Raw genomic sequence first — 25,091 nt, 5'->3', positions numbered from 1 at the left:
ATCACAGAAATTAACTATATTGTCATATAACTTAGAAGGACTTTTTCTCATCCTTTACTCTTTAGATTAAAAGTAAGATAATTATTTAAAAGATAGCTATTGTTAATGGTAGATACTTTCAGAATGGGCAATGTAATTTTACTGATGTTTGATGTTCTCCAATAGCACTAGATAGGATGTAGAAGGAAAAATCTTATGTTAGTACGGGTAAATTCTAAACCTTAAGGGTGTGGATGCCTTCAGGATTTCTTCGGAAAAAAATGGAAAGGTTTTTTGGGAGGTTTGTTGGCTTGTTTCTGTTGGCTAAAGTGTAGATAGCATGTATAAGCATGTGCCAACATGAAATTAATTTTGAGGGAAGTACAATGTACTTTTCTGTTACAATTTTTATTGTGTGTTTTTAGGTGTAATCATCCTCTTACAAGGATTCCCACATATATTGTCCATCCTAGTAAAATGCCAAGTTATTTTAGAGGTTAGCCTTGAAATTTTGCTTGAAATGTGCAGCCGAAATTAAGGTTGTACTTTTTGAATTCTTGAGTACTAACTTTTTTTTTCTCCTTTCTCTCTTAACCTTCTTCCCCTGCAGTATAGGAAGTGCTACAATACAGGAGTCCAATTCGTTCAAAAAAATAAAAAATAAAGACGGAATAGAGCTTAACTACACTTGTGAAGTTCATATTGGCAGAGTAAAGTAAACCTTTTTGGCCTTGAGGAATTCATTTAAACCATTTAGAAGCCAGTCCTGTATCCTTTGAAGAACCGATGGTGAAATACAAGGATTGGAGGAGGTCTCTTAGAGCAGAAGTGGCAATGAGTTCTCTGTAATTAAAAAATGTGCTCTGAATCTGTTGTAGCTCTTTGTGTTAAGTGCTCTTGCTTAGTATAGAAGGAAAGAAAGAAAGAGGAAGAGGGGGAGAAAACAGGAAAAGAGAGAGAAGAGCAAAAAGAGAAAGAAAAGACAAAAGGGGTGGAGGGGGAGCAGAGAAAGAACCAAAAGGAAAAGAAAAGGAAATTGAAAGAAAATTAAGAAGAAAGGAAAAGCAAGAAAAAGCAAGCGAGGGAGAAAGAAAATCCTTTTATATGTCAAAGCTGCAGGGTTTGTTTTTGTCACAATGAATGTTACTATGTTGCTTCTTAAAGTTTAATTTGATTGTACTTTTTGCCACTTTACAAACGATACAGTAGTGATAATCGGCAGTAGAACAGAAGTGTAAATCCTGTAACACTACTGAGTATTTCATTCTAAAGCAAGATTGGTGTCATCAGAGAGACCAACAGATGTCTACAGATTTAAGGGCCAGATTACGGTTGTTGTTAAGTAAGGATGAAGTGGAAGTTTTAACACTGACCATATGTGCATTTTAATTGACTTGTATATTTTAGAATACCTTTATAGTCACATTGCTTGTACAATGGACAATGATGGTAAAATGGTAATTCTTGATTATATTTTAGAACCAGTTCCTTACTGTGTCATTCTGAAGTCTGCAAACAAGTCTAGGATAGACTTTTATGAGCAGAGGCGATTTGGTACATCTGAGAGAAAAATATTTTATTCATGTATTGTTTTTCGGACAGTCATATTCTGGGCTATATTACAATGGCACAATAAATTGCTGAATACACTGTCTGCTGAATATGACCTCACCATGAAAAATTTGATGCATTAGAGTAGGAAAGGTTGGAATATATCAACCTTAGATGACAAGGGACTTTGAATTTTGACCTAACACAGATGACCTTTGTGTGCAATAAAAGTGAGTTTAATCTCCAGGTCAAGGTTGAGGTGAATGGTAGGGCAATGTGGATTAGTTTGTGCTCGCAATGGCTGGATCACACCTAGCAAGCATGGAAATTCATGGTCTCTGCATTTTAGAGTAACCAAATGCTTATTTACATAAAGCTTACCCATATCTATTATACCACCTTTGAAAACTACGCTGTACCTTAAGACAACTAACTCTTCAGCAGGTGTAGGCTGATTCATTTGAAGCTCAGTGTTTCAGAGTAAGAAATGTGAGGTATGCATATTCTGCTCCTATAGATCATTGAATAGGTAAGCTAAATAAAATTTCTTCTCTAGCATGTAGAAGAAAGGCTGTCAAGTATATTGCCTTGCTATGAAAAGGGAGAAATCTTGAAGCTTTATTTCTTTGACAGCTAACCTGTCTATGGAACATCGGAAGTTTATTCCTAAGTGGCTTATCCTTTTAGGAGGAACACAATTAAGAGAGCTCTGATCTGTTTCACTAGGCAAATACAAAGAAAACAAGTCCTTTTGAGAACTCCCTTGCTGTAAAAGGTATTTGATCAAAGAAGCTAAGTTACAAAATGTTTTGGGGGTTGTCTAGGTTACATAATAAAGATGTATAGTTGAATTTAAATAAAAGATTGTAGTGTTTTATAGCAGTCAAAAACAAAATCTGTCTTTTTAACTGGTTGGTGTTCCAGGAGTGCTATTTTATGAACACGCTCACAGTATATGCCTTGAATACTTGACACAGATAAGAGTAGCAGTGGTGCTGTTGGAAGGAGGGGGGAAGGAGGGAGTTCTCTTTAAATCAGCCAGGGGAAAAAAAAAAAAAAAAAAAGTTTGAGACTAATGGAAAGAACCTCTACTCCTTTAATAGAGCCTGCAAAATATATTCTCCAGGACTGATCAGCTCTGAAGGCTCTGGAGGTTTGATGATTGGAATGGCAGGAAATCACGCTTTCAGGACATAACGAATTGACTAGGCCATCCATCATTTGTTAGCATGCGCTGAAACGCTGGGTTTGTGTGCAGAGGTCTGTGATTTAGTAAATACTTGGGAGATGAATAGAGCTTACACACAAGGGAAGATATTGCTGTCCTTCAGCAGCCTTAGACACAGATCCCTGCTGAGAAGGCCGTCTGACAGCAGCTCATCAGTAACTGGCCTGTCACAGTCAGTGATGCCCACCAGCCATCTCCAGTATATTAAATGCATTTTTAATATCTGCTTCAGTAGATTTAATGAAGAAAATTTAGTTTCCATACTCTGATCACTGCTTCCTCAAGTGTTTTAAAGCATTGACTGAAGCAATTCCAAGAAAGGAACTATGCTGATACCTGGAGGATTTGATTGAAAATGAAAGTGAAACAGAACACAAACAGGAGTGCTATTATCCGGTTTCCTTAAAGCAAAACAAAAATGTTTGGAAAAAGCAGTGATCTTCTTAGAAACAATTGACCCTCCTGCAGAGGGACCTCATGCAGCATGCTGTACAGCAGCAGAGATGCAGTGCTGCAAAAGGTGTTTGTACATAGTGGTTCTGTTTAGTGTGGCTGGATTTGCCAAAAGGCATAATTGCATTTCCTAAGCTTTCAGTTGTTAGGTCTTGAGTCAGATCATCGTTCTGTCAGGCTTTCAGAGTTCTCAAAGACACTGGGTATGAATAGGAGGAATGGAAGAGTAAATGTTTTCAGTAGTTCTGCAAACTGCCTTAGATTTTGTGGGGGGTTTTGAGCATTTTTGCAAGGGATGTAGTTGGTGAAAATCATTGTAGCGTTCCATGGTATTGTTTAAACTGATGTAATGTATAAATAATAAGATACATTGGAGAATAAAACTTCTGCTATTCTTACAACTTAGCAGGCTCATTGAGAGTTATAAAATACCAACATTCTGTTCAAAAGGATCGTAAGGAACTGTTTTTGTAACTCTGTACCAAATGATAAAATCTTTTGCTATCTACATATAGATAAACTTCATAGTTGTTTGAATTTCCTGGGAACTTTCAGAGAAAACTTCTGTTTATGTGAAGGCAAATATGTTGGTTTTGATTTTTTTTTTTTAATGAGATTCAATGCTTATGATATTTACTTCAAGACAGCAAGACAAACAACTCGATTTTGTTGCAAACATCCATTTGAAACATTCACTTCTTGAGCTTTTTTTCCCTCAGGAATCCATTCTGTGTTCACAGAAGAGAAAGCAAGTGCTGAATGAGACCTATAAATTTGATTCTTGTATGTGTCAAAACAGTAATGTATTAAATGCATATTATTATAAAAATTTAAGACATGTCCTAAACACTTACATTTTTATAACACATGGCAATATTAAATAATACATTTTCTTGTTAGCATCTGTTTGCTGTCATTGTTGGCAGGGCCTATGATTTATTACTTAAATTAATGACTACAACCATTTTGGTCCTGATGTATGCCCCTAAGCTTATCATACCACTTAATAAAATAACATATATGCTTTTACAAGAATCATTGTTTAATTGTTTATTCTTTTAAGTTCGTGATGAAAATATCGTGTGTTTTTCCAATGTGAATGTCTTGGAAGATTGTATAATACTCCAAACTGAGTGAAATAATGACAGGGATTTACTTCACTAAGAATATAGAATATGCTAACTGATCCCATTAAAACTTTTCTAAGACAAGCCTAATAATTTGTTACCAAAAAGAAAAGGTATAGAAAAATAATTCTGTTTTCTTCGGATACAGTGATGGTTCATTTGTTCATTTGTTGGACTAATTGGTACCATAGAAGTAGACTTCAAACTTCTGTTGGCATGCTTAGATTTCATGATCTATCATTAGTTTTAAGCTTGTATTTCATGGAGTTCTTGTTGTCCATGGACTTCAAATGAAGAATTCAAAGTAAATGAACTTCTTGTCAGCAGGCTTAAAGTTGCCAAACAGGAATCCACACCTCCTGGGGGAAAAGCATTCTGGTTTGGAAACCTGTTAGGTTGAAAATTTCTGTTTTGTCAGCAACTAAAGCATTTGTATTGATCTTATTTTTTTTTTTTATGTATGTATTTTTTAAATTCTAGTGTATAACATTTTGAATGTGATAGTGATTTGAAAGGGATCCGTTATTCCTTCCAGTGCACACCTTAAGATATCCAGTAGCCTGATGGATAATGACAGTCTCATTGCTTTATGCTGGAGATTTCTTTAACTTGAATCCCCTGCTTTATCTTTCTCATCTGGGTAGGATATTTAAGCAGTTGTTGCTGTCTATCTAAACTGGTGAAATGGCTTCAGGTCAGGATGTGTGCTGAAGAGGATTTTATTGTTTGGGTAAATGTCCTCTGCGTATCTGCAACTAGGCCTGCAGGGTCTTGGAAGTGCTTGATATCCATGATTCCCAGAGAGCTCCAGGAAGTTTCAATGCTGAAGAAAAATATCCTAAAATAGCACACATTCTTCCATTGAAAGCAGGGTGTCAGATAATTCAAGACCTATGTTATACCTGTGTGAACGGTAGTAGGTTGTGTAATGCAGCCTGCTGGAAACTTTTAAAGACAACATTAAAACTATGACCAATATAGAGGTAATACTGACTTCTGTAACTGAAGGGGTTTTCATCAAAATTAATATAAATTGACTTCTGGAGTTCCTCATTGTTATTGTGGACCCAGATGGTAATAATGGCACCATGTGTTTGTATTTCCATTTGTGGTTGGCTAGGAGGTGGCAGAACTTCATATCAATCCACTACTGATACTCCTACAGAAGAAAAGGCTACTGAACACTAGCCCTTTCCAGCATTAATACAAAATGCATGTCAATCCAGCTGGCCTTCAGTTTTCAATACACAAGTGGGCATTGTCCTAGACAAGGTCATTATCCCAGATACACAAAATATAAAGAAATCAAACAAGCTAAATTTTTGCCTCTTGAAGAGTTAAAAAAGGAAGTTTTGTTTTGAACAGTTGACAGGTACTCTAGTGAGGCTGAGCAAGTTCATTTCCAAATACAGTGTTTACTGACCTCATTGCAGCGAGTTATCTCACACAGAAAGATGTTATACTTTATCCTATTATTGGAAACAGGAAAGTTCAATTATTGACCAAAAAGAGAAGTCTGACTACATTTTCATCTCATTTGTATTGTGTTCCTTTGACATCAGTGGTCTGAGAGAGAAAAAGAAAATGGCTGTTTGCAGGATTTTGGGGGGATTTTTTTTTTCTTGTAGTCTTACTGTCTGTTTGGTATGCCCTCTAAGTGACTTTAAAAAAAAATAAAAATCCTGTTGGTTATTCAACAGCTAGTATCCACAAGCTTATGCTTTTTTTTTGAATTTACTATTTACAGATGGACCTCACTAGTGACTGACGATCATTTTTATACATGATTGTTTTTGTGGTTTTGCGGTTTCTGAATAGAATTTTCGTCCATTTGTCTAGTCATATTTGTCTGCAGTTCTAACATTTTCAGTCTCAATAATTGAAAAATACTATTCAAATTTTTCAGCTACTTTGAGAAATTAATATATTTCTATGTAGATGGTTGGGGGAGGGTCAGCATTTATTACATGATAATCACTGGCTTTAATTTATTTTGTAATTCTTAGCGTTTTAGTCTCCTCACCAGGGATAATATATCAATGGAACTTTGCATTAGTGGATCGGGTTGTATACTGAAATAACCGGTTAAAATTATTAAAATATGCAGTGGAAAGCAATGTGCTTAGTTTAATGTGCTTCTGAATATTAAATGCAAGTAAAATGGTATATAGACATGGAGCCATTTGTTATATTTTAGTATATGAAGCAATAGCTGCGTAAACCTTAACCTCATAATTTTGCAAGTTCCACTTTATCATGTAGCTGTAAAAGGTAATCAAAATAAATCATGGAAGATGAAGAAATATTTTCTAGGGCTTTCTGTATGCTTTCAGAAGTGGAGCTTGATCCATGAAATTTTAGTAAGCATATTAAATAATACAATATGATGTGCAACGTGTCAGGTCTGATAAATTATTTTGTATAGGACATTTATACAACATATGGTGAGCTGCTATGTGAACAGCTTAATGACTAAATTATGTTAATCTTCCTTGCCATATTTACTTTTCATTTAAAAAAATGGTGTTTTCAATTTTTGATTTTACTTTTGATCATGGGCAGATATAAGAAAGGTGTAGGTCATCTCCGAGAAGCTGTGACAGTGATCCAAGGTTCCTCAGCTGTGCAGTGTACATAACACAGATGTTGGGAGAGTCATCTGTCAGCTATGCCTCTCCTACGGAGTTAAAGTTCTAGGGGGAAAAGAATTCGACACAGTGCTGTCACTGTTACATTTTCACAATAGAAGAGCATGCAAATATTCAACCTCCTGCTTAGCAGTAGTGCCCTGTCTAATGTCTGTGCTGGTTAGAATAAAAAAATAGTGGGTGCATCTAGGGCTCATAGATCTGACAAAGGTCATGCTATGCTGGGCATTTGAATTGGAAATTGTCTGGACTTAGATTTTATAAAGCTCCCACTGTTGTCGGGGAAAATTTCAGCAGGGTTTTGTCCCTAGAGAGGCCTCTTAGGCCCTTTTCTGTCCTATGAATGAATTTAGATGTGAGGGTTTCTCCTGCCTTAAAACTGTTAAGTTCATTTTGCATACATCCCCAGAGAGAAAAACTGGCAGATGCTTTTGTCTTGGAAGTGTTTAAAAGAAAACTGCAGAACAGGAACAAGGGAGAGAAGGGGCCCTGTGTGGAGTCCCAGAACATTTTGGAAATGGCCAATATGCAGTTTTCATCAGTACTAAGGCGGGGCGCAATATGGTGCCTGTAGCTCACTGGGGAATATGAATGTTGATTAAGCATACTCCCAGGCTTTGAAATCCTGAAAGCAGTGTCAGAATAATGGATGTTGAGCAAATGTCAAGCATTTGTTAATTTCTCTGTTATTTGGAGTTTATCTACCATGATCAATCAAATAAACTAGTGCTTCTCTGTTGTGGCATGTGTCATTGATATGGTGATTAGGTGGCTGGAGAGGCCTTCTGCCTTTTTTTGTTGTTTGTTTGTTTGTTACAGGTAGCAGATTACATGGGAACAGCCATAACTTTAACTTAAAGATTTGTTTGTGGTTGGTTTAGTGGAAAGTGGTGCATTAACAAAACACTTTAAGGGTACCAAGAGAAGCTGCAGTTGCTTATCTGCTGTGCTAAAAATAAAATTCACTCCTTTTTTTTTTTTTTTTTTTTTTTTTTTTTTCTCTCTGTTCTTGGCCTTAAAGCTTTACTGTTGCAGGGAAGGAGAAATTACCGCTAAGTGAAAGTTAATCAAATGAACTGTTACTTAAAAGGAGAAGTTTGAAAGCAAAAGGTATCCACCCCAAATGAGTATTAGTCCATAGATCAGTGTCCTTCTTCCCTCTAAATCTTTGGTTTCTGTAATATAGGTCTCAACACCCCTGGTTTTGGTTGGGAAGTTATCAGGTGCCCTTTAGTTAAAAGTCGAGGGGATGACTCTCACCTTTTTGTAAGAACATGCATTTTTTTATGTTATGATAACATGATTTTAACAAATTTATGTTATGATAACATATATTTCTATCTTATGATATGTATGTTAGATAAGCTGGTAGTTACTGAGTAGCATACAGAAATGGAAACAGTCCAGTACAGAATATTTTTTCCTCCAGCTTCTCAATTGTCATTGTCTTTTGATATCCTAGTTCTGCTAATTTGCCATTATTAGGAATTAAGAAACATACAAAAACCTGAGAGTTAAATGTGGAGAACAATTTTAAAAAATAATTTGAAGGAGCAAAAGATGCAGCGGCCTTTGCTGCTTTATCATTAATGTGTTAAGACTTCAAAATGGAAGAGGGGTAGGTTTGGGATGTTTTGTTTATGCCCTTTTTTAAAGCTGCTCAAATGATGTTAATTGTCAAATTTCACTGAATTCTACTGAAGTTTAGTTACCCTCCTCTCGTGATTTTTTTTTTTCAAAGTCTGGTCCTCATGTGCTTTAATGCAAAGACAGCAATGTATATTTTTATTACATTTTTGACAACTCCCAGAAATTTAAGAAGTGTCAGTGAGTCATGCCATATGACTTGATGCAGTTTGAGGTCATATTTAGTTTATTTTAACACGGCGCAAATGTTTGATGTTGAACTAGTTTTACTTCTTCCATAGTTCCCACATATTTATTTACCAAGGCCTCTGGGCCCATTCTACTAAGACCAAGTCAGATTTTGGCGCTTATTGAAGGTGGTGCTCTACGGTGAACCCATGGAGTGTTTACATCAGGGATGACTCCATTCAGCTAGGGCATGGCATCAGAGTTCTGCTGGAAGCCCGGCCTCTGTGGCAACGCAGGAGGTGAAGCATTGTCCCCATTTGCAGAGTAGTACAAAGAACATGGAAAGGAAAGGAAAGGAAAATTCAATTGGTAGGAGTGGAAAAGAAGGGTAGAGAAGTGTTAGGGTAGAATAATATAAAATTGTGATCACCTCTTGTCAGATGCTCTCTTATCACCTGCCAATGAACACATCTGTCACAGCTCTAGATAGGCAGTTTTAAAAAGAATCCTGGATGGCTGCTAGTAAGAAGAAACAGCTGGATTTCCTTCTTAGTGCATTCTGCTATGTTTCCAGTGTTTAAATTAGTTTATTCCCTCTACGTAAGCAATGCCCTCTAGTAAGCTATATATGAGAGGCATAATCAACCTTAAACTGGAAGACTTCAGTCTCAGAAAGACTGGAAGAAGGCTTTGTAAATATGCATGTTAAAATACCTTATAGACACATGACAAAGTACTGCACTGTCAACGAGGTGGATAGGCAAGAATTACTCCATGTTGATTTTTTTTTTGTATTTATATTATTATCAGTAACTTTTAAATGACAAACTTCAATACACTGTTTAAGATTTGAGACTAAAAACCTCAAGTGGACTAGTTATAAATGGGTTTATTTCTTGCCTTAAATTAGCGTCATCCCCCAAACTGGAATTTACTTACAACTGCACTTCTATACAATCTGTGTTTGATAGAGCTAAAATTCTTTAAATTATATCCTGTGTGAGAAACTTCAGAAAGATCCTGATTTGTTTAAGGAATTAACAATTTTTGATTCGGTTACTGGAAGCTTTTTTGACTTAAGGTGTTCACTTTTACCCTGGAGATAGCTGTGCAACAGTGTGTGTGCTTGACATGTGATGCATGCAAATGCTAAATACAGTAGCAGCATGAGGCAAGTGTCATTAACAGTAATTTATGTAATGAAAGCCACCTGGCTGTCTTCGTAATTAATTGCTTGTAAATAATAAATTTAAATATAATTTATAGTTTTCTAAATTTGATTATGTATTTTTAGGAGCAAATTGTTTAAAGGTGTTTGGGGATTTATTTAGTTTCAAATTGGCGTAGATACGCTTCTTACATATTGGCTAATTTTTTAACATAAAAAGAACAGTCTAATTAGCTTCAATTTGCCATTTACTAATAAAAATAGTTTTCTAAAATTAACTTTTTAAGCATTTATGGTTTAGGGACAATGTAAGTTTGAAGGAAAAAGTTATAAAGTGGAATGATCCCTATTTTCCACAAATCAGGGCACTTAAGATCATAGTCTGAAAAACCTCTTTAGGTTTTGTTTAGTACCCTTTCCTCCCAAGAAGGGAGGAAAGGGTACTAAACAAAACGAACGTTGTACGATCTTACCCTTCTTGGGAGGAAAGGGAACTAAGACAATAGTTACCTAAACAAAGTAAAGACAAAGAACACAAAACAAATATATGAAATACTTCTTTCCAATAACAGCCAACTAAGTCTGAACTTTATTTCAACATAAAGACTTTGGCCTTATGAAGGGGGCAGATAGCAAAGATGAGGGATAAATAAATCCCTGGCTTAAATTGCAGCTTCCCTGCCTTAACTGCTTGTTGAACTGTATTGTAATTGCAGCTAGGTGCATGTTTCATTGCACAGCTGTCATCAGGTAACGAAAACTTGTGTATTTCTGCCTGATGGAGCAGCATTTAGATTGTGGTACAAAGAGAAAAAAGTTCAAACTTGAAAACATGTTTTCTGTGTAGCCTTAACTGAAATAAATTGAAATTAAGTATGGATGGTGTACATTTAAATGCAGCCAAAGCATTTGCAGAGGTTTTGCTTTTCTTTCAGTCTCTGCTTTGCCTCTACTTAGGGAATGTGTTCACTCCCTCTTTCCTGGCTGTTACGTTCCTGCTAAACTGAGGACATGGACATAGCAAATCTGCTTATGTGGCATCGCAATGTTAGTTTCAAGCTTTGCAGTTATTTTGTTTAATTTCTTGAATTTATTTCTGAGAAATTGTATTGGCAGAGTTAAAAGAGAACATTAGAGAATAGCAGGAGAAGGAAATGGGGAGAAAAAGTCCTGAGATTATCAAACTGAAGGTGGGAAGCAAACTCTATTTGACTCCTCCTATCAGTTTCTTTTGTCAATGGGCTCCCTGACTAGGAGATCAAAGGGTACCAGAGTAGTTCTGGTATGTGTAAGTTGAAAAGATTTGAAAGTCATTGAAACCTTATGTCAGAATATTTGTCTGAGAGTTTTAATTTCATGTTCTACCATTGACACTGTATTTTTAAGCCTCTGTTGTGAATATCCTTTGGTTCTGTATCGTTGCAGATCCTGTTTGAAAAATGAACTTTACGAAGTAGTTTTGTGTTTCTGTGGAAGAGACTTTACTTGAAGCATTAGTGAAAAAGTTTTTATATATAGGGGTCTTTGTGTGGGTTTGGCATTTAAATAGTTTTGAACATACTACAACACTGATGTTTAATTCTGGAACGAAAAATACAGACAATAAATTGTCAGAAATATTGTTCTGATATTTTCTTACTAACATGATGAGACCAAAACGTAGTTTCTTTTCAATTGGAAATATCACTCCTCTGTTCCAGTGTTTTCAGAGTTCCATCTTCAGCCACAAAAGCTACTGTTGCTTATTCCCTTGGAAGGGGACTGTTGTTCGCAATGTGAGTGTACAGAACCATATAGGAAAAAAGCATCTTTCTTCTGACTTCTTTTTTTTTTTCATTTTGGGGGCTAGATCAAAAATACCTTGTGACAATTAGAATATTGTGTATTTTGAGTTAAACTTGTATTATTGCTGTGGAAAGGTGTTTTGTTGTTTTTTTGTTTTTTTGTTATTAATGAAATGAGGTGGAATTCAGTTCTTTGGGGAGCAAGCACTATGTTGTGAGCATTGCCTGTATTGATAATTGGTATTTACTTCTTCATTTTTTTCACATCAGTTACAAATTGTTTGTTGTCTGCAGTTGTTTTAAAATATATTGGCTGTTACAACAGACACGAAAAAATGAGGTGTCTACAGGAAGAATTGGTGCCCCGTTCTTAAAGGAACTTCTAAGTCTTTCTAAATGAAAAATCATTCAAACAGTATCTAATACTGGCAATTTTCCTCTGTCTGCTGCTAGAACTTATTGGCCAACTAGGTCAGACATTATTAAAGTTCAAGTGGCCCAGTGGGAAAAGTAATGGCCTTATGCTACTATGAATTTTAAATGCTGCCATTTCTATGTATTGCACCATCATCTGTTCTTGCACATCACTAAATTGTATAGAAGTTGTGAGACCAACCAATGTCAAGGTCATAGAAGTGATGACTCTTCGCAAGTAGCCTTCTCGGATCTTTGTCATACAGTTATTCTCAAAACCTTGGCTATAGGCAGCAAAGTTGTGTGCACATGCCTGCATTTAACCTTTTCATTATTCTTGGATATTGTGAACCTGCAATGTAGGAAGAATTTTTCTGCAGACTCTTTATTTTTGGTTTTTATTTTTAAACCTACCAAAGCTATAAAATTGATGCAAAGACACTTTTTAGTTTGTGATTCATATTTACATCTTCTGAGTCAAGCTGTTGTACTGTTTAATGACTGTGTCAGGTGTACCACAGGTACTCCTTTTTATTTATATATTTATTGAATTTTTATGGTATAAATATATTTATAATGGAAGTATTTCCCCAACACATGGTATTGGTTTTATGGTTCCCAAAATACAGGTATAGTTGGAAAGTTGTAATATTGGAAGATACCTGCTTTACAGAAATGACAGTGCTGTAACTGAAGACCTACTGTCTTTTTATGTGACTTAGTTACTCCAAATCAAATTCAGATTCTGATTTAGGCACATATGTTGACACACACGTATATATACATACATACACAGACATGTACATTGATTTAGCTTAAACTGGTCATTTGCTGACTTCAATAAATTCATGTTAGATTTGTGAATGGTAAAGTATATATGTGTACAGAGACAATAATTTGCTTTTTGAGAACTTCCACTCAGTGAAGTGGCCACAAACATATTAAACCTTTAGGAAAGGTTTTAATATTAAAAAAGAGAGGTTAAAACCATAACTTTATTCTAGTAGTCAGTGACTTCCTCTCGCTCATTCCACGTCCTTTAATGCTTAGATTTGTGTCAGCATAGCAGTTCTCAAATCTTAGTAAGCCTTTGTTATTCCTGAGGCTTACTAGATCCTCATGTGGACACATTCAGATGGTTAAGAAGCCTTCTTCCCATCCTGACGCTTGGAAGAAATTCTGAGAATTCACTTCTTGTCACCTTCACTCACAAAGGAAGTTCACCATCAGACTGGATATAGTTGATTTACAGGCATAACTGCAGTGCTTGTTAGCCTACATCTTGCAGTTCTAGGAAGCCATGGAGGCTTTACACATCTGTGTATGTATTATATATTTGAACCAATGCCGCTATAATTATTGATGGAGTTTTTAGAAATCGAGTGGTTAGTGATAAGCAGTATGCAAACATGGATTTCTGTAGGAATTCCTATTGCAAAGAGTTTGCAGCACAGAAGGTGAGAATGAATATGCTCAGCTTTGTTTCATGTCTTTAACGATGGAAAAGCACATTTCAGACACATTCTGAAATTTTAGGATAACTGCAATTATTCTCCTTTCACCTCCAGACATTTAAGTTTGTCAAAATCATATATTTCTTTCCTCACATAGATACTTAGTTCAGCATGGCAGCATCATACAATTCTAGGCCTCAGTTGTATTTATTACTTATATTTTAAAGATCAATATCACATTGGCAAAAATATTTTAAAACTTATTATATGTGGAAAAAGTTCATTTCCGGTTACTAGAAATGAGGGTCTCTTGCTGTCTGCTTCAGAACATTTCGTGAAGGGATATGACTAGCACTCCATACTCATGCTGAAGAATGTGGAAGGAAAGAAACAACTTCTTCTATACCTGAATTCCTACAGTAGCTAAGATACACTGTTGGATGCTCTTCCAAGAGAACCTTTGACAGTGTTGCTGTGGGATTTCACACATTAAGGCCTCTGAATTTTGGAAATGCAGATCCTATCCTCACACACAGTCTTTTAACCATTATGTTTATCATCTTCCTGAGGTGGAATGTTCCATTTTGTGAAAGGGAAGCAATAAAGGTATGTTCTTTGTAGATTTAGTGTGTTAGGGAAAAAACAAACAAAACAAAACAAAACAAATGGTGTGTATATAATATGTATTACATTGGTTTGTTTCATAATGGACTTTGTTCTCCCCCTGCATGTCTCCACTTGTCTGAATTATTACTGGGTTAAATACTGTAGTTCACATTTACCCTTGATTATTTATTTATTTATTTATTTACTGGTCAGTTCAGGTAGTCTTCCGTTGTTCCATTATAAAATACGTGAAATGTAAAGCTGCATTTTTAGTTGTGCTATTTTGGGCAAAAAGCGTGGAGTTAAAGTTGAGGAAAAAGAAATTCATTTTGAAGTGAAGAGATGAAACAAGTAGAAATTCGTTTTTGTACCAAAAATTTTACATTGAGAAATTTCAGCAAATGAAGTGGGAAGTTTAAGTTTTATCTTATCCCTAAACAATTCATTATTTGAAAGGGATGATAATATAATAATTGCAGAAGTCATCTTTGGATTTTCTCAGGGCAAGGCTCTAGTAAGTAGCAAATACTAAGTTGGACAGCACTCCAAGTCTTGCCTAGACCTGCAAGCATACTTTGTAGAGACGTTGATTTGATCCAGTTAAAATCTTTGGGTCCTTACTAGCTGCTTCTTGGCCATAATTTTGTATCATCTGTAGTTATGAAGCACTGATCTGTGTCAGCATATTATCTATTACTAGTTAATACTCACTGCAACTCATTGCAAACATTCTCCAGAGATTATGGCACTTCTCTATCAGATTCTGGGATTCATTAGAAGAGACTAGTCTAAGTTTTATTCTTACATGTTAAATAACTGAAAGGCATATTATTTTTCTGGCACCAGACCTGCAATTGTCTTTTTAGCTTGACTTATTTCTAGCATGTTCTGGTCTGACTTGGGCATCCCATTCTAAACGTGGATGGGATTTGAAAGCTGTAATAATTTTTATTTATTTATTTTTTTACATGAAAAGCAAATTTTTATGTCTTTATATCATTTGGAACCCAGAAATAACATTTCAGTATTTTTAAAGAATTATTTTCTTTAAACAAGACATGAACATTTTGTAGTGCTGGGTAGGTTTTAGATTTCACACTGTTTTCTGCATAAATCAGGTTCTGTATTGACAAGAGCACAAACTACATCAGGCATTCAGATGGAAGTATGCCACTAATATCAACAGAGTAACAAAAGGTAAATTGGTTCATTACAGATACTGCTGTACAAGAAAAAGGGTATTTCAAGAGCTAGGCTGGTTGCTTTGAATGGAGTTCTGGGAGTTATCTCCATTAGCATCTGGTATTGCAGAAGGAAATGTTTCCATGAGAGTGGCTCCTACAAAATTTACAAGGAAAGCCTTCTTGGTTTACTAGAAAATATACCAGCTATTTAAACTAGGTAGTCCTGAGAATTATGGGTTTGGGATTTGTTTGTTTGTTTGTTTTAGAAAATCTGTAAGTCCATACCATGGCTCTACAGTCAGTTCTCAACCAAGGCGCTTGTTTGACAGAAACGTGTCTATATATTCTCAGTCATCCAGTAAACCATGAGGCTTTATGCTTTTATATGAAGTTTATTCTGTAAGAGGAAATAATGGAACACTGAAATTTTATTTTGAATAAAAGATATTTTAAGATATGGTTGTTTTCCTCAATACCTTAGCAATATTAATTTGTCTGCTCTTTTGCAGCTTTGAAATCTTGCAGAGGAAGGCTAGAGCCCTAGGCATTTGGCAGCTTCTGTAGCATTAATGGCACTCAGCACTAACCACAGCATAGTGGGAGGTTAGCAGGGACCTCTGGAAGTCTGCTGCAGCCCCCTGCCCAGGCAGGGCCACCCAGAGCAGGCTGCCCAGGACCACATCCAGGTGGCTTTTAAACATCTCCAAGGAGGGAGACTTCATAGCCCCTAACTCTGTAACTCCAGTGCCAATGCTCAGTCATTCTCACAAGTTCCTGGTGTTGTGACAAAACCTCATGTGTTTCAGCTTGTGCCCTATTGCCTCTTGTCCTGCCACTTGGCAACATTATAAAGAGCCTCACTCAGTTTTCTTTGTAGCCTCCCTGCAGGTATTTGTATACACTTGATAGATCCCCCCTGAATAAGTTACGTAGCATTAAACTGAACTGTTGGCATCAGCTGCTCTGTGGTCTTTTTGTGCTAATGTCTTGCAATGCAGATGCATGTTCATGACTTCTGTCCTGTCTCCAAGTACACTGTACTGTCTTTTTGCGCACTTTTCAAAACCATGATATTTGAGTTTGCTATCAGTGGTACCTTGCATTAGATCCTCCAGCTGTGTTTTAAGGAGCTTTTTCATTTTGCCAGGCAGTTTTCATTTTGCCAGCCATTTCATTTTGCCAGTGGCAATGAAACTGTGGCAAGGAAGCATCAAATGGCAGATGAGTGTTTTTGGTGTTTAATAGGGAAACTATGTTAGTAAAAGAAACATGGAAGCAGCCATTTGAAGATACAAATCCACTTCTCTTGGAGAAAGAGAAAGATCTGGTAGTAAGGCTTGATGTTCCTGGAATGGTACTATTAAAGTAGTTCTCCGTCAATGCTGTAATGTTTTTGTGCTGTAATCTAGTATATATGCAACTTGTTCAGTTTCCAGACTGAAGGTTTTTGGTTTTTTTTAGTATTTGTGGCAAGTCTTAAATGATCTGAACAGTTGGAAGCATAGGAGTAAACTGAAGTAGAAAGATATATTCAGGGACACCAAGGGAACAAAAGGACAAGAGCCATGTGTGTGTGTAGGAGAGATAATGATCTCAACTCTTTGATATATCATGAGCGTTTTAAGGTAATTGTACAATAACTATAGTAATTCTACAGGCAGTAGTCTAAAAATACAAAATTGGTGTATCAGGGGGAGAACTCAAACCAAAAATCCAGTTAAATGCTGTCCTGTTTTTTTTGTTGTTGCTTGGTTGGTTGGATTTTGCTCTCTTGTTGTTGTTTTGCTTCTGAATCTTTTGTCTGTATTCAGTTCTACCATTATGATCATGTAAATCTGCCAGATAATAATAGTTACGTGGAGAGCCATTAGGGGGCCATATGTATCCAACTTATTTATAGACTGCAGGGGTTTTTGTTTGTTATTTTTTTGTGTGTTTTTCAAATAAATCAACTTGGAAAACTATAGCCTTGCATATGTATATTGCCTGTGTGTATATGTAATCTTAATTTCTTTCCTTTGTTCACCTTTTACTGATCACATCTGTATATCGAAGGTTGTAATAACTGAATGATGCACATTTTTGGGGAGGCATTGTGGTACATATCTCTTAGCCTCTGTGATGAGTTATGTATATTTAAGAATATTTAAAATCTTGACTATATTGTCATTTGTTTCTCTGTAAATTTTATTTCTCTGTAAATTTCTTAATCTGTATATTAGATGGGTTATATTGCTACCATTCTTCTACAGTTTTAACGTTCAGTCAGTGAGTACTCGGGGAGGACATTCTCACGTGTAAGATACCAGAGACCAAGGCTCACCTTACTGCTGTCACAGATGTGCTGCTGGGCAGACAAGCCTATGCTACGGTATTGTGGCAAAGATGCTGGAAGCACAGATACAAATAACCAAAACTAATAAGCTCACTGTATAGCACAGCGTTAACCTGGTTACTTTGCTCATAATGCTTCAACTAGTTGATCTAGAGGTAACTTTCTATTGTGCTGCATAGACATACCTTCTGTTTCAACTTGAACATGCCATTTAGTCCTTCAGTACCTCAGTCTTCCCTTTTCAAAAAGGGAGTCAGACTTATCTTAAATTAGTATCCCTGAGGAGTGAAAATTGCAAGGAGAAAGGCCATTCAAATAGGGAGAGCATATATACATTAAATGTAAATATGATGTAATACAGGCATTAAACTCACATACAGGAAATCTGGCAGAAGAGCATGACTTTAGACACTGCAGAATATTTGAACTACTTATGTTGTGCCTTAGTAGGTAAGTTTGTGACAGAGAAAATGTTAATTATTCATAGTGCTTTGCTGTACCATAAAACTTGATTTATTGAGACTATAATTTGTTCAAGTTGCATGTAGTAGGAAAATATATCAGAAGTAATTAATTGTATTCAGGATGCAATGAAGTAGATCTATCCACAGAGGACAATTGAAAACAGTAGCGGTGTGGTATTGATTGCCTTTCAGAGGGAAAAAAAATCTTGTCCCATTTCTAAATGTTAACAATTCAGAGAGAAAAATTCCCACTTGGGAAGAATGCTTTCCAGGTTGCTTCATTGCCAGGTGTTTGACATTGAGTGGAGCCTTAGATGAATGAAGCTTATGGCAGCTTTTGGAAATGACCGACTCCGGGGAATCTCGGCTTCCTGCTGTGAAAGTTTCTATTTTCAAAGCACATCAGTTTCAGTGGGAATGTTCCAGTGGTCCCATATGCTACTTCTGACAGAGAGGGAAGTTTTTAACCTGAATATGAGACAGCTACTGAAGAGGTTCCCTTGCTGCTAACAAAATGAATTTCAATATGTTGCCAATGAGCAAGCAGTATGTTCCCAACTGCTGATGGAATTTAAGTCCATCAATTATTAATGGAAATTTTGCTTTGTTTTCCTTTTTGTCTTTTCCCTTTTAACTCCAGTACCTGCTACTGCTAGGACTTCGCAGGTTCTGAAGCTGAAAAAGAATCACCCAAACAATATGCTAGTTTGCTTTGAAACTCTTGCTGTATTTTCCTCCCCTCCCTCGTACGCTCTCTCCTTGACCTAGCAGCAGGAAGCCTTTGTCTGAGGTGTTCATCTGGAACAACTTTTCCACACTTGTTTTCATGTTCTGTTAGATTACAGGGCAGCAGGCCTACCTTTGAAGCTCCCTTCTCTTTTGTTTCTTTGCAGTGCACTCCAGTAATTAACTTTGTCCTTCTTTTATTTGTTCCAGTCAATCGCAGTCCACTCTGCTGAGCATCTTCTCCCAGGAGTACCAGGTTAGAAGTTTTCTCCTTTGTGAGGGTTGACAGGTGCCTAATTGAATGATGAATGTCCCTTTATTTCTTTGTAATTGAACTGCCAGCTTTCTGATTGGTTTGGAGGATGTTCCCTTTTCCACATCAAGTACCGCCTGAGTCTCAGTGGATGGCTGCCAAGCCTACCCATCCATCTGTCTAATAACATCTAGCCTTTGCTTATTTGGTGGACCTGTAATAAATTATGCTAAACCATTATTATTCTGACAATAATAATTTCCCTGTGTTGCGTGGTTCCATGTGCTAAATGTTTGCTGACTTGCACTGTCAGTGCTGCTTTCCATTGCTGACAGAGATGATGATAAATGACCATTGCCGGAGTGGCAGAAGGCAAGAGAGGCAGAAAATGGAGTCATTTATCATGAGATGACAGATGTCAGTCAAGTGGCAAGTCTCTATGGAATTACTTTTTGTAGTTTTTCAAATAAGTTGTTTTTAAGCAATGTTCTTCCTGGTTAAAAATGCCAATTGAATTGTAAAACTAGAGTGCACCAGACTTAGATGGAATTGAATTGAGGGAAAATTAATACAAAGGTTGAAAGAGAGAACAAGTTTTTCTTTGCCCTCTGCAGCCTTCAGTATACTTATTTAGATTCAATTATTGTGACCTTATTGGCTTTTACATATATGGTACATTGCAGTACAGTCTGAAGACATTCAATTCAATAGGTAGATTGAACATCATTTCTGTATAGAATCTAAAAAAGTAGTTCAGTTTATATATCAAAGCGTAGCCAAGAAGCATGTGTTTGGACAGTCATGCTTTCTGTGTTTTCATCTATGACACATTTGTATGAGCATTTGTTTTTCTTTTGTTTTTCTAGAAACAAATCAAAAGAACACATGCCAAGCATCACACTGCTGAAGCTGTTGAAACTTACTACCAAAGGTATGACCTCCCCGCCTCAGTTAAGAGTATCTTCGTAACTACTACTTGCTATGGCAATTACAAGTAAATTAGCTTCTTAGTTTATGAAGACAATTTTTGTATTAACCTTTTTTTTTTTTAGTGAAAGTGCAGAAAATTTTCAGGTTCTGGTCAGGCTTATCAAAAGAGTTACACTTCCTTGGCTTTAAGTCCAAATAAGCAAATATTATTCTTTAGAGCGTATGTGGTAATGTCCATTATATATTGCGTATAGTTTCTAATTATGGGATTTCAGTATGAAGACTAACATTGACGATAAATTCCTTGCAGTGAGGAAGCTTCTTCTGTTGCAGTTGCTTGTACTTTTAAAAACAATAGTTGTATTACATTACAAAAAGTTACATATTAAATTAGTCTATTGCCAGCTTCAATTTTTAGATCACTCCTGTTTTATCAACAGAAGTGTCAGAAATAGCTTTTAAGGGAGAATGAAAACCTTTATGTTATTTTTACAATATTCTACAATTATTTACATCTTAAGCTAATAAAATATTTGCTACATCTTATAGTTTGTCTGTTAGTTCCATAAGCTTTACTTAAAATATTGCAATGACATAATTGGGGCATAATGATAACTGGTAAAAATATGCAATTAAAATATTACTTTGTAGACTGACATATCTGAAGATCTTGCATGGCAAGTGAGTTCATACTTGTGATTATACATGTCTGATATTTATGATTAATGTTAATCTATATGAATGAGGAAAATGAACAAAAAGCCTCCATTTGTAAACAATTAACTCCTCTGTGCTTCTGCAAAATCATATATTTAAAACCTAAGGGCAGCCTGATGATACTAGACACTGGTTTAGAAAATCTGGTGTGAATTGTGTTCTTTTAGGGGCTTGATTTTCTTTATTTTAGTAGTTGTATTGTTGTGTAAAAATGTTTCTGTGATGATAGTGTTACCAGTTCCATTAACATAAACCTGGAACACAGAACCAGGTTTTGCTTTTGCAAAGTAGAAATGTTAAGAGCACCAGTAGGGTTGTAGGTATGATTATGTTTGGTTCCCATCAGGTAGGAGGATCTATCTCCTGTCTCTTCCTGCACTGTCTGAAGTATGATAGCAGTACATAACTGATGCGTTATGTATGAAGCTATATGGTGGTGGTAGGAAAAATCTTTCTTTATGCTATTTCTGGGTTTTTCATATTGCAAATATATTAGCATGGCCAAGTAGAACGCACATTTTCAAATCAGAGATGTTCTGGTTAATAGTTAGAAAACTCATCTCAGTCCTGTTTTAGGAGATTTACAGCGTAGTAGGTTTTGTAAGCTGCAGTGGCAGTGTTCTTGAGTCAGAAACCAGTTTGAAATGCTACAAGCATAAACATGACACATATCTTCTGATCTACTCTTTTGTAGCATCCATCAGTTGTACAGTGTGCGTGGTATTCTCCATCCTATTCCCTCCCACATACAAACAGATAATTGTGTTTCTATTGCTTTTCTCTGTCTGAAGCTATTTTTGGATGTAGTCATTTCCAGTGGTCCCTGTTAGAAGCAGGTAGAATTGCAGTTGAGTGGAGTAGTTCATGCTGTTCTGCTGAGACTAGTTAAATTTGGGCAAACAAAGCCAAGTTACAAGAAGTTTCAATGAACTTTTCAGAACAGTATTGCCATCAGCATGTGAAACCTGTTAGTCCATAATGGAATTGCTAGTAGCATTGGAAATAACTGAGAGAAAATTACTCTGTTATTAGAGGTAGCTTTGGCATTCAATCAGCTTCATGCATGTTTTAGAACATTAGTAGTCTCAAGCAGTTCTTCCTGGTTAATTATTTTGTTTGTGAACTCGTTTTTTTCCCCCCATCCATTATAAGCTTTTTAGTGTTTAAGTACACATGAGGCAACTTACTTTGTGTTTTTACGTAGGTTACCTTTATTGCTGAAAAAGGTTACAGCAATAAGCTTGTATTGTTTCCTTTATTCATTAAGCCCCAGAATAACTTGCAAGCAAACAGGCCTCTCATCCTCTGCAGTTTCGTGTAGAGGTTTTACACCCATTTCACAGAAAGTTAACATGATTTAAAAAAAAAAAAAAAAAAGTCTGTAACTAATGAGCAGGAGAGGCTTCTGATAGATAGATAATGACAGAGGTAGAAAGGCTGTGGCCTTCTAATGATGTCAGTAATGATTTGCTATATGAATAAAGATACGATAAATGAGCAGGTTCAAATGTTGATAACTATTGTTCTTTTCCAGATGGCTACAAAACACAAAGTGGCTTCCAATAATATAACTTCCTCCCTGCAGATCCTGAGTATTGGACTTTCTGTCATCCTTTATAGATCCTAATTCTTCTTTTAATATTTCTTCCTTTAATATTTTTACAATAATAATTTAATTGTTAGACTCTGATTTCAGTGATATAAGCCTTTAGTATGCAAACTATTACCTACTATTACCCTGGTTGATAAAATCTGTGATAAAACTTTTGAGTGTACGTTTTTGTGCACAGTAGTAAATTGAATAAGATGTACAGTGTTTTGCACCTGCATAGTTGAAGATCAGATGGAACCCAAAATCTTTACTGGGAATAATAGAGATTTCTTGTCTGTTATGGATCTATAAATAATACAGGTATAAGTTATTTGTAGGATATTAAGCCACTTTTTTTTTTTTTTAAGACTGTTTTATTGATTTATTGATTTTTATTATTTTTTTAACCAATGATTTAATTGAGTTTGATACATCTTGCAGATGAATAAATAGGAGTCAATGCTGGAGAGTTGGTGATTGTCTAAAATACTTATTTCTTAAAATATGTCTCATCAAATACTCTGCACTGGAGTATTTTCCCCTAAATGAAGAGACTCACAGGGGATACTGATATGTATTAACTGGCCTTTTCTTGCCACTACAGAATTACCTGTCTTTGTCTTGTCTAGGTACCTGAATGGGGTGATGAAAAATGCAGCTGCCCCTGTGTTACTGGAGCTGGCCAATGAGGTAGTAATCTTCACTTTTTTCTTTAATCTTCCAGTGTAAAACCTAAGGGGCATATCTATAGTGACTTTACTGAGAAATGTAATTAACCTAAAAAAAATGGTTTCCAGGCACATTAGACATTTAAAATTGTTCCCCAGTCTGTTAGTACTTATAATAATTAGACAAAAGCCTCATTTATTAATAAATCAGTTAATGTAATTAGTCTTCTAACTTAAATGAGAATGTGTGAGAAACTCTGAATTTCTGTTTTGTTGGAAATTTCAGCCAAAACATAGATCTTTAATGCACAAATTTACTGAAGGTTCTTGCTAATTTGCTGAAAGTTCCTTGATTAAATGAAGTTGTATCAATTATTGTTGTTTCCTTGTGTTTAATAACAAACCCTATTTTAAGATTATTTTTTTTTTTAGTTGGAAGGGTTAAAACAGTTAATTTTCTTGACTCCTTTTATTTCAGTCCATACAAGTTAGAGGATGGCTAATGAGGACTGCTTAGAGTAAAGCAATTAAGCAGAATAAATTCTTCAGTATAGCCATGTCCTAGAAAAGCTGATGTATGAAAAGTTTGGGACTGTTGCTATTAAAGTCTGACAAATGTATTGATGCTGTTCATTAACTAGAATATGAACCTACCTTGGGATGCAAGGAAGGTGTTCTTTGCATTAAGAAATGTTCTCTAAAGCTACCTCAAAGAAGATGTAAAAAGTTTGAAAGTGTGTTGGCAAGCCTCCTAGAGAGAAAAAAAAAATGTACCTCTTAAGTTCTAAAATATTTATTTACAACAGTAATAACAATACAATAGCTCCATGGAACTGCTTATGCAACCCTCAAAGGGATAGAATGAAATGTATGCTGTTTTTGTGCTGCATTTTAATAGAAAATGTAAGAAGGGGGCAGAAAATGAGTGTTTGCATTAAAAATGATATGGCACTATGAACATTAAGTGTTGCAATAGCAGCAAGTTCTACACGTTACATTAGTAAGAGAATGGTTTCTTTCTCATGTACATTGCTGCATCTAGTAAATGAGCGATTACCTATCAATTACTAGAAGGTTTTAATGGTCTGTGAAGTGTCCACATATCCTGATCATACAGTTAGCATAGAGTAAAGGATTTATTTTGTATTAGTAGTGATAAGTAGCTTTTTCTTTATTTTTTAAACATTTCTGGAAAAAATAGGTCTTAAAATACATTCTGTTCTCACTACTTTACATAAAGAAGTACCATCTCATTAAGAATTTAGGTAAACAACTTGATTCATGATATATTGCACCCATATTATAAGGGAACTGTCATAAAATGTTTCAAGCACAAAGTAATATAGTAATATACTGGTTCTTTGTATATTTTTTCCCATTGATTTAGAGATTATGCATATAATTTCTGACTCTAGTGAGCGTATCTTTGTTTATGTTATACTAATGCATCTTTGCAATTCAGATCAAAGATTTCTGCAGTTCAGAAATAAATAAGAATTAAATCTAAGAGGAAGAGATGATATACAAAGAACTTATCTGCTTCTGATTTCATAGTAGCAGGTATATAAGAAAGGCAATGCATTTTGTGACTGCTGCCTAATGCATTAGGGAAATGTGGCAATAACCAGCCCCAGATTACTGCTTCCAAACAATCAAGCTGCCATTTTTATATGATAGTTAATATTTAAATGACATACTCTTGCATCTGCTGACAATTGATGTAATGGTAATACTTTATGAGTCAATATATATTTAATCAGTGGAAACTGTAAAAATTGATGAGAAATATATAACATAGGTGCATTACAGTGTGTAGCAACCTTGTTAAATAGGAACAGCACCATAGTACTATCTTTTGGGTTTGAGGTGGTTTTGTTGTTTGTAAGTGGTTTTTGTTTTTCTTCTGAGGATTTGTGAGACTACTTTTAAATTATTATTTTTTAAGTTTATCTGCCACCTGCTTCATGTTGTATATCTAGTGAAAAACGACTAAAAT

The 25,091-nt window shown here is 35.6% G+C and overlaps 1 protein-coding gene across 9 annotated transcripts in view; it reads left to right on the top strand.

The window, feature by feature from the left end:
* Nucleotides 1-25,091, top strand: part of CDIN1 (CDAN1 interacting nuclease 1) — a 124,654-nt gene that overhangs the window by 6,986 nt on the left and 92,577 nt on the right. For all 9 annotated transcript variants that reach the window (XR_014317684.1, XM_082762592.1, XM_082762589.1 and 6 more), the window contains exons 2-4: nt 19,147-19,192; nt 20,056-20,120; nt 23,057-23,117. Coding sequence is in view for 8 of the 9 variants with exons in the window: in XM_082762592.1 (XP_082618718.1) it covers nt 19,147-19,192; nt 20,056-20,120; nt 23,057-23,117 (172 nt within the window). In the remaining variant the exon portion in view is untranslated. The remainder of the gene's footprint in view (nt 1-19,146; nt 19,193-20,055; nt 20,121-23,056; nt 23,118-25,091) is intronic.

Source organism: Aythya marila, assembly GCF_965140915.1.
Source record: "Aythya marila genome assembly, chromosome: 5".
Lineage (NCBI taxonomy): Eukaryota > Metazoa > Chordata > Aves > Anseriformes > Anatidae > Aythya > Aythya marila.
This window is presented reverse-complemented; position numbering and strand designations above follow the sequence as displayed.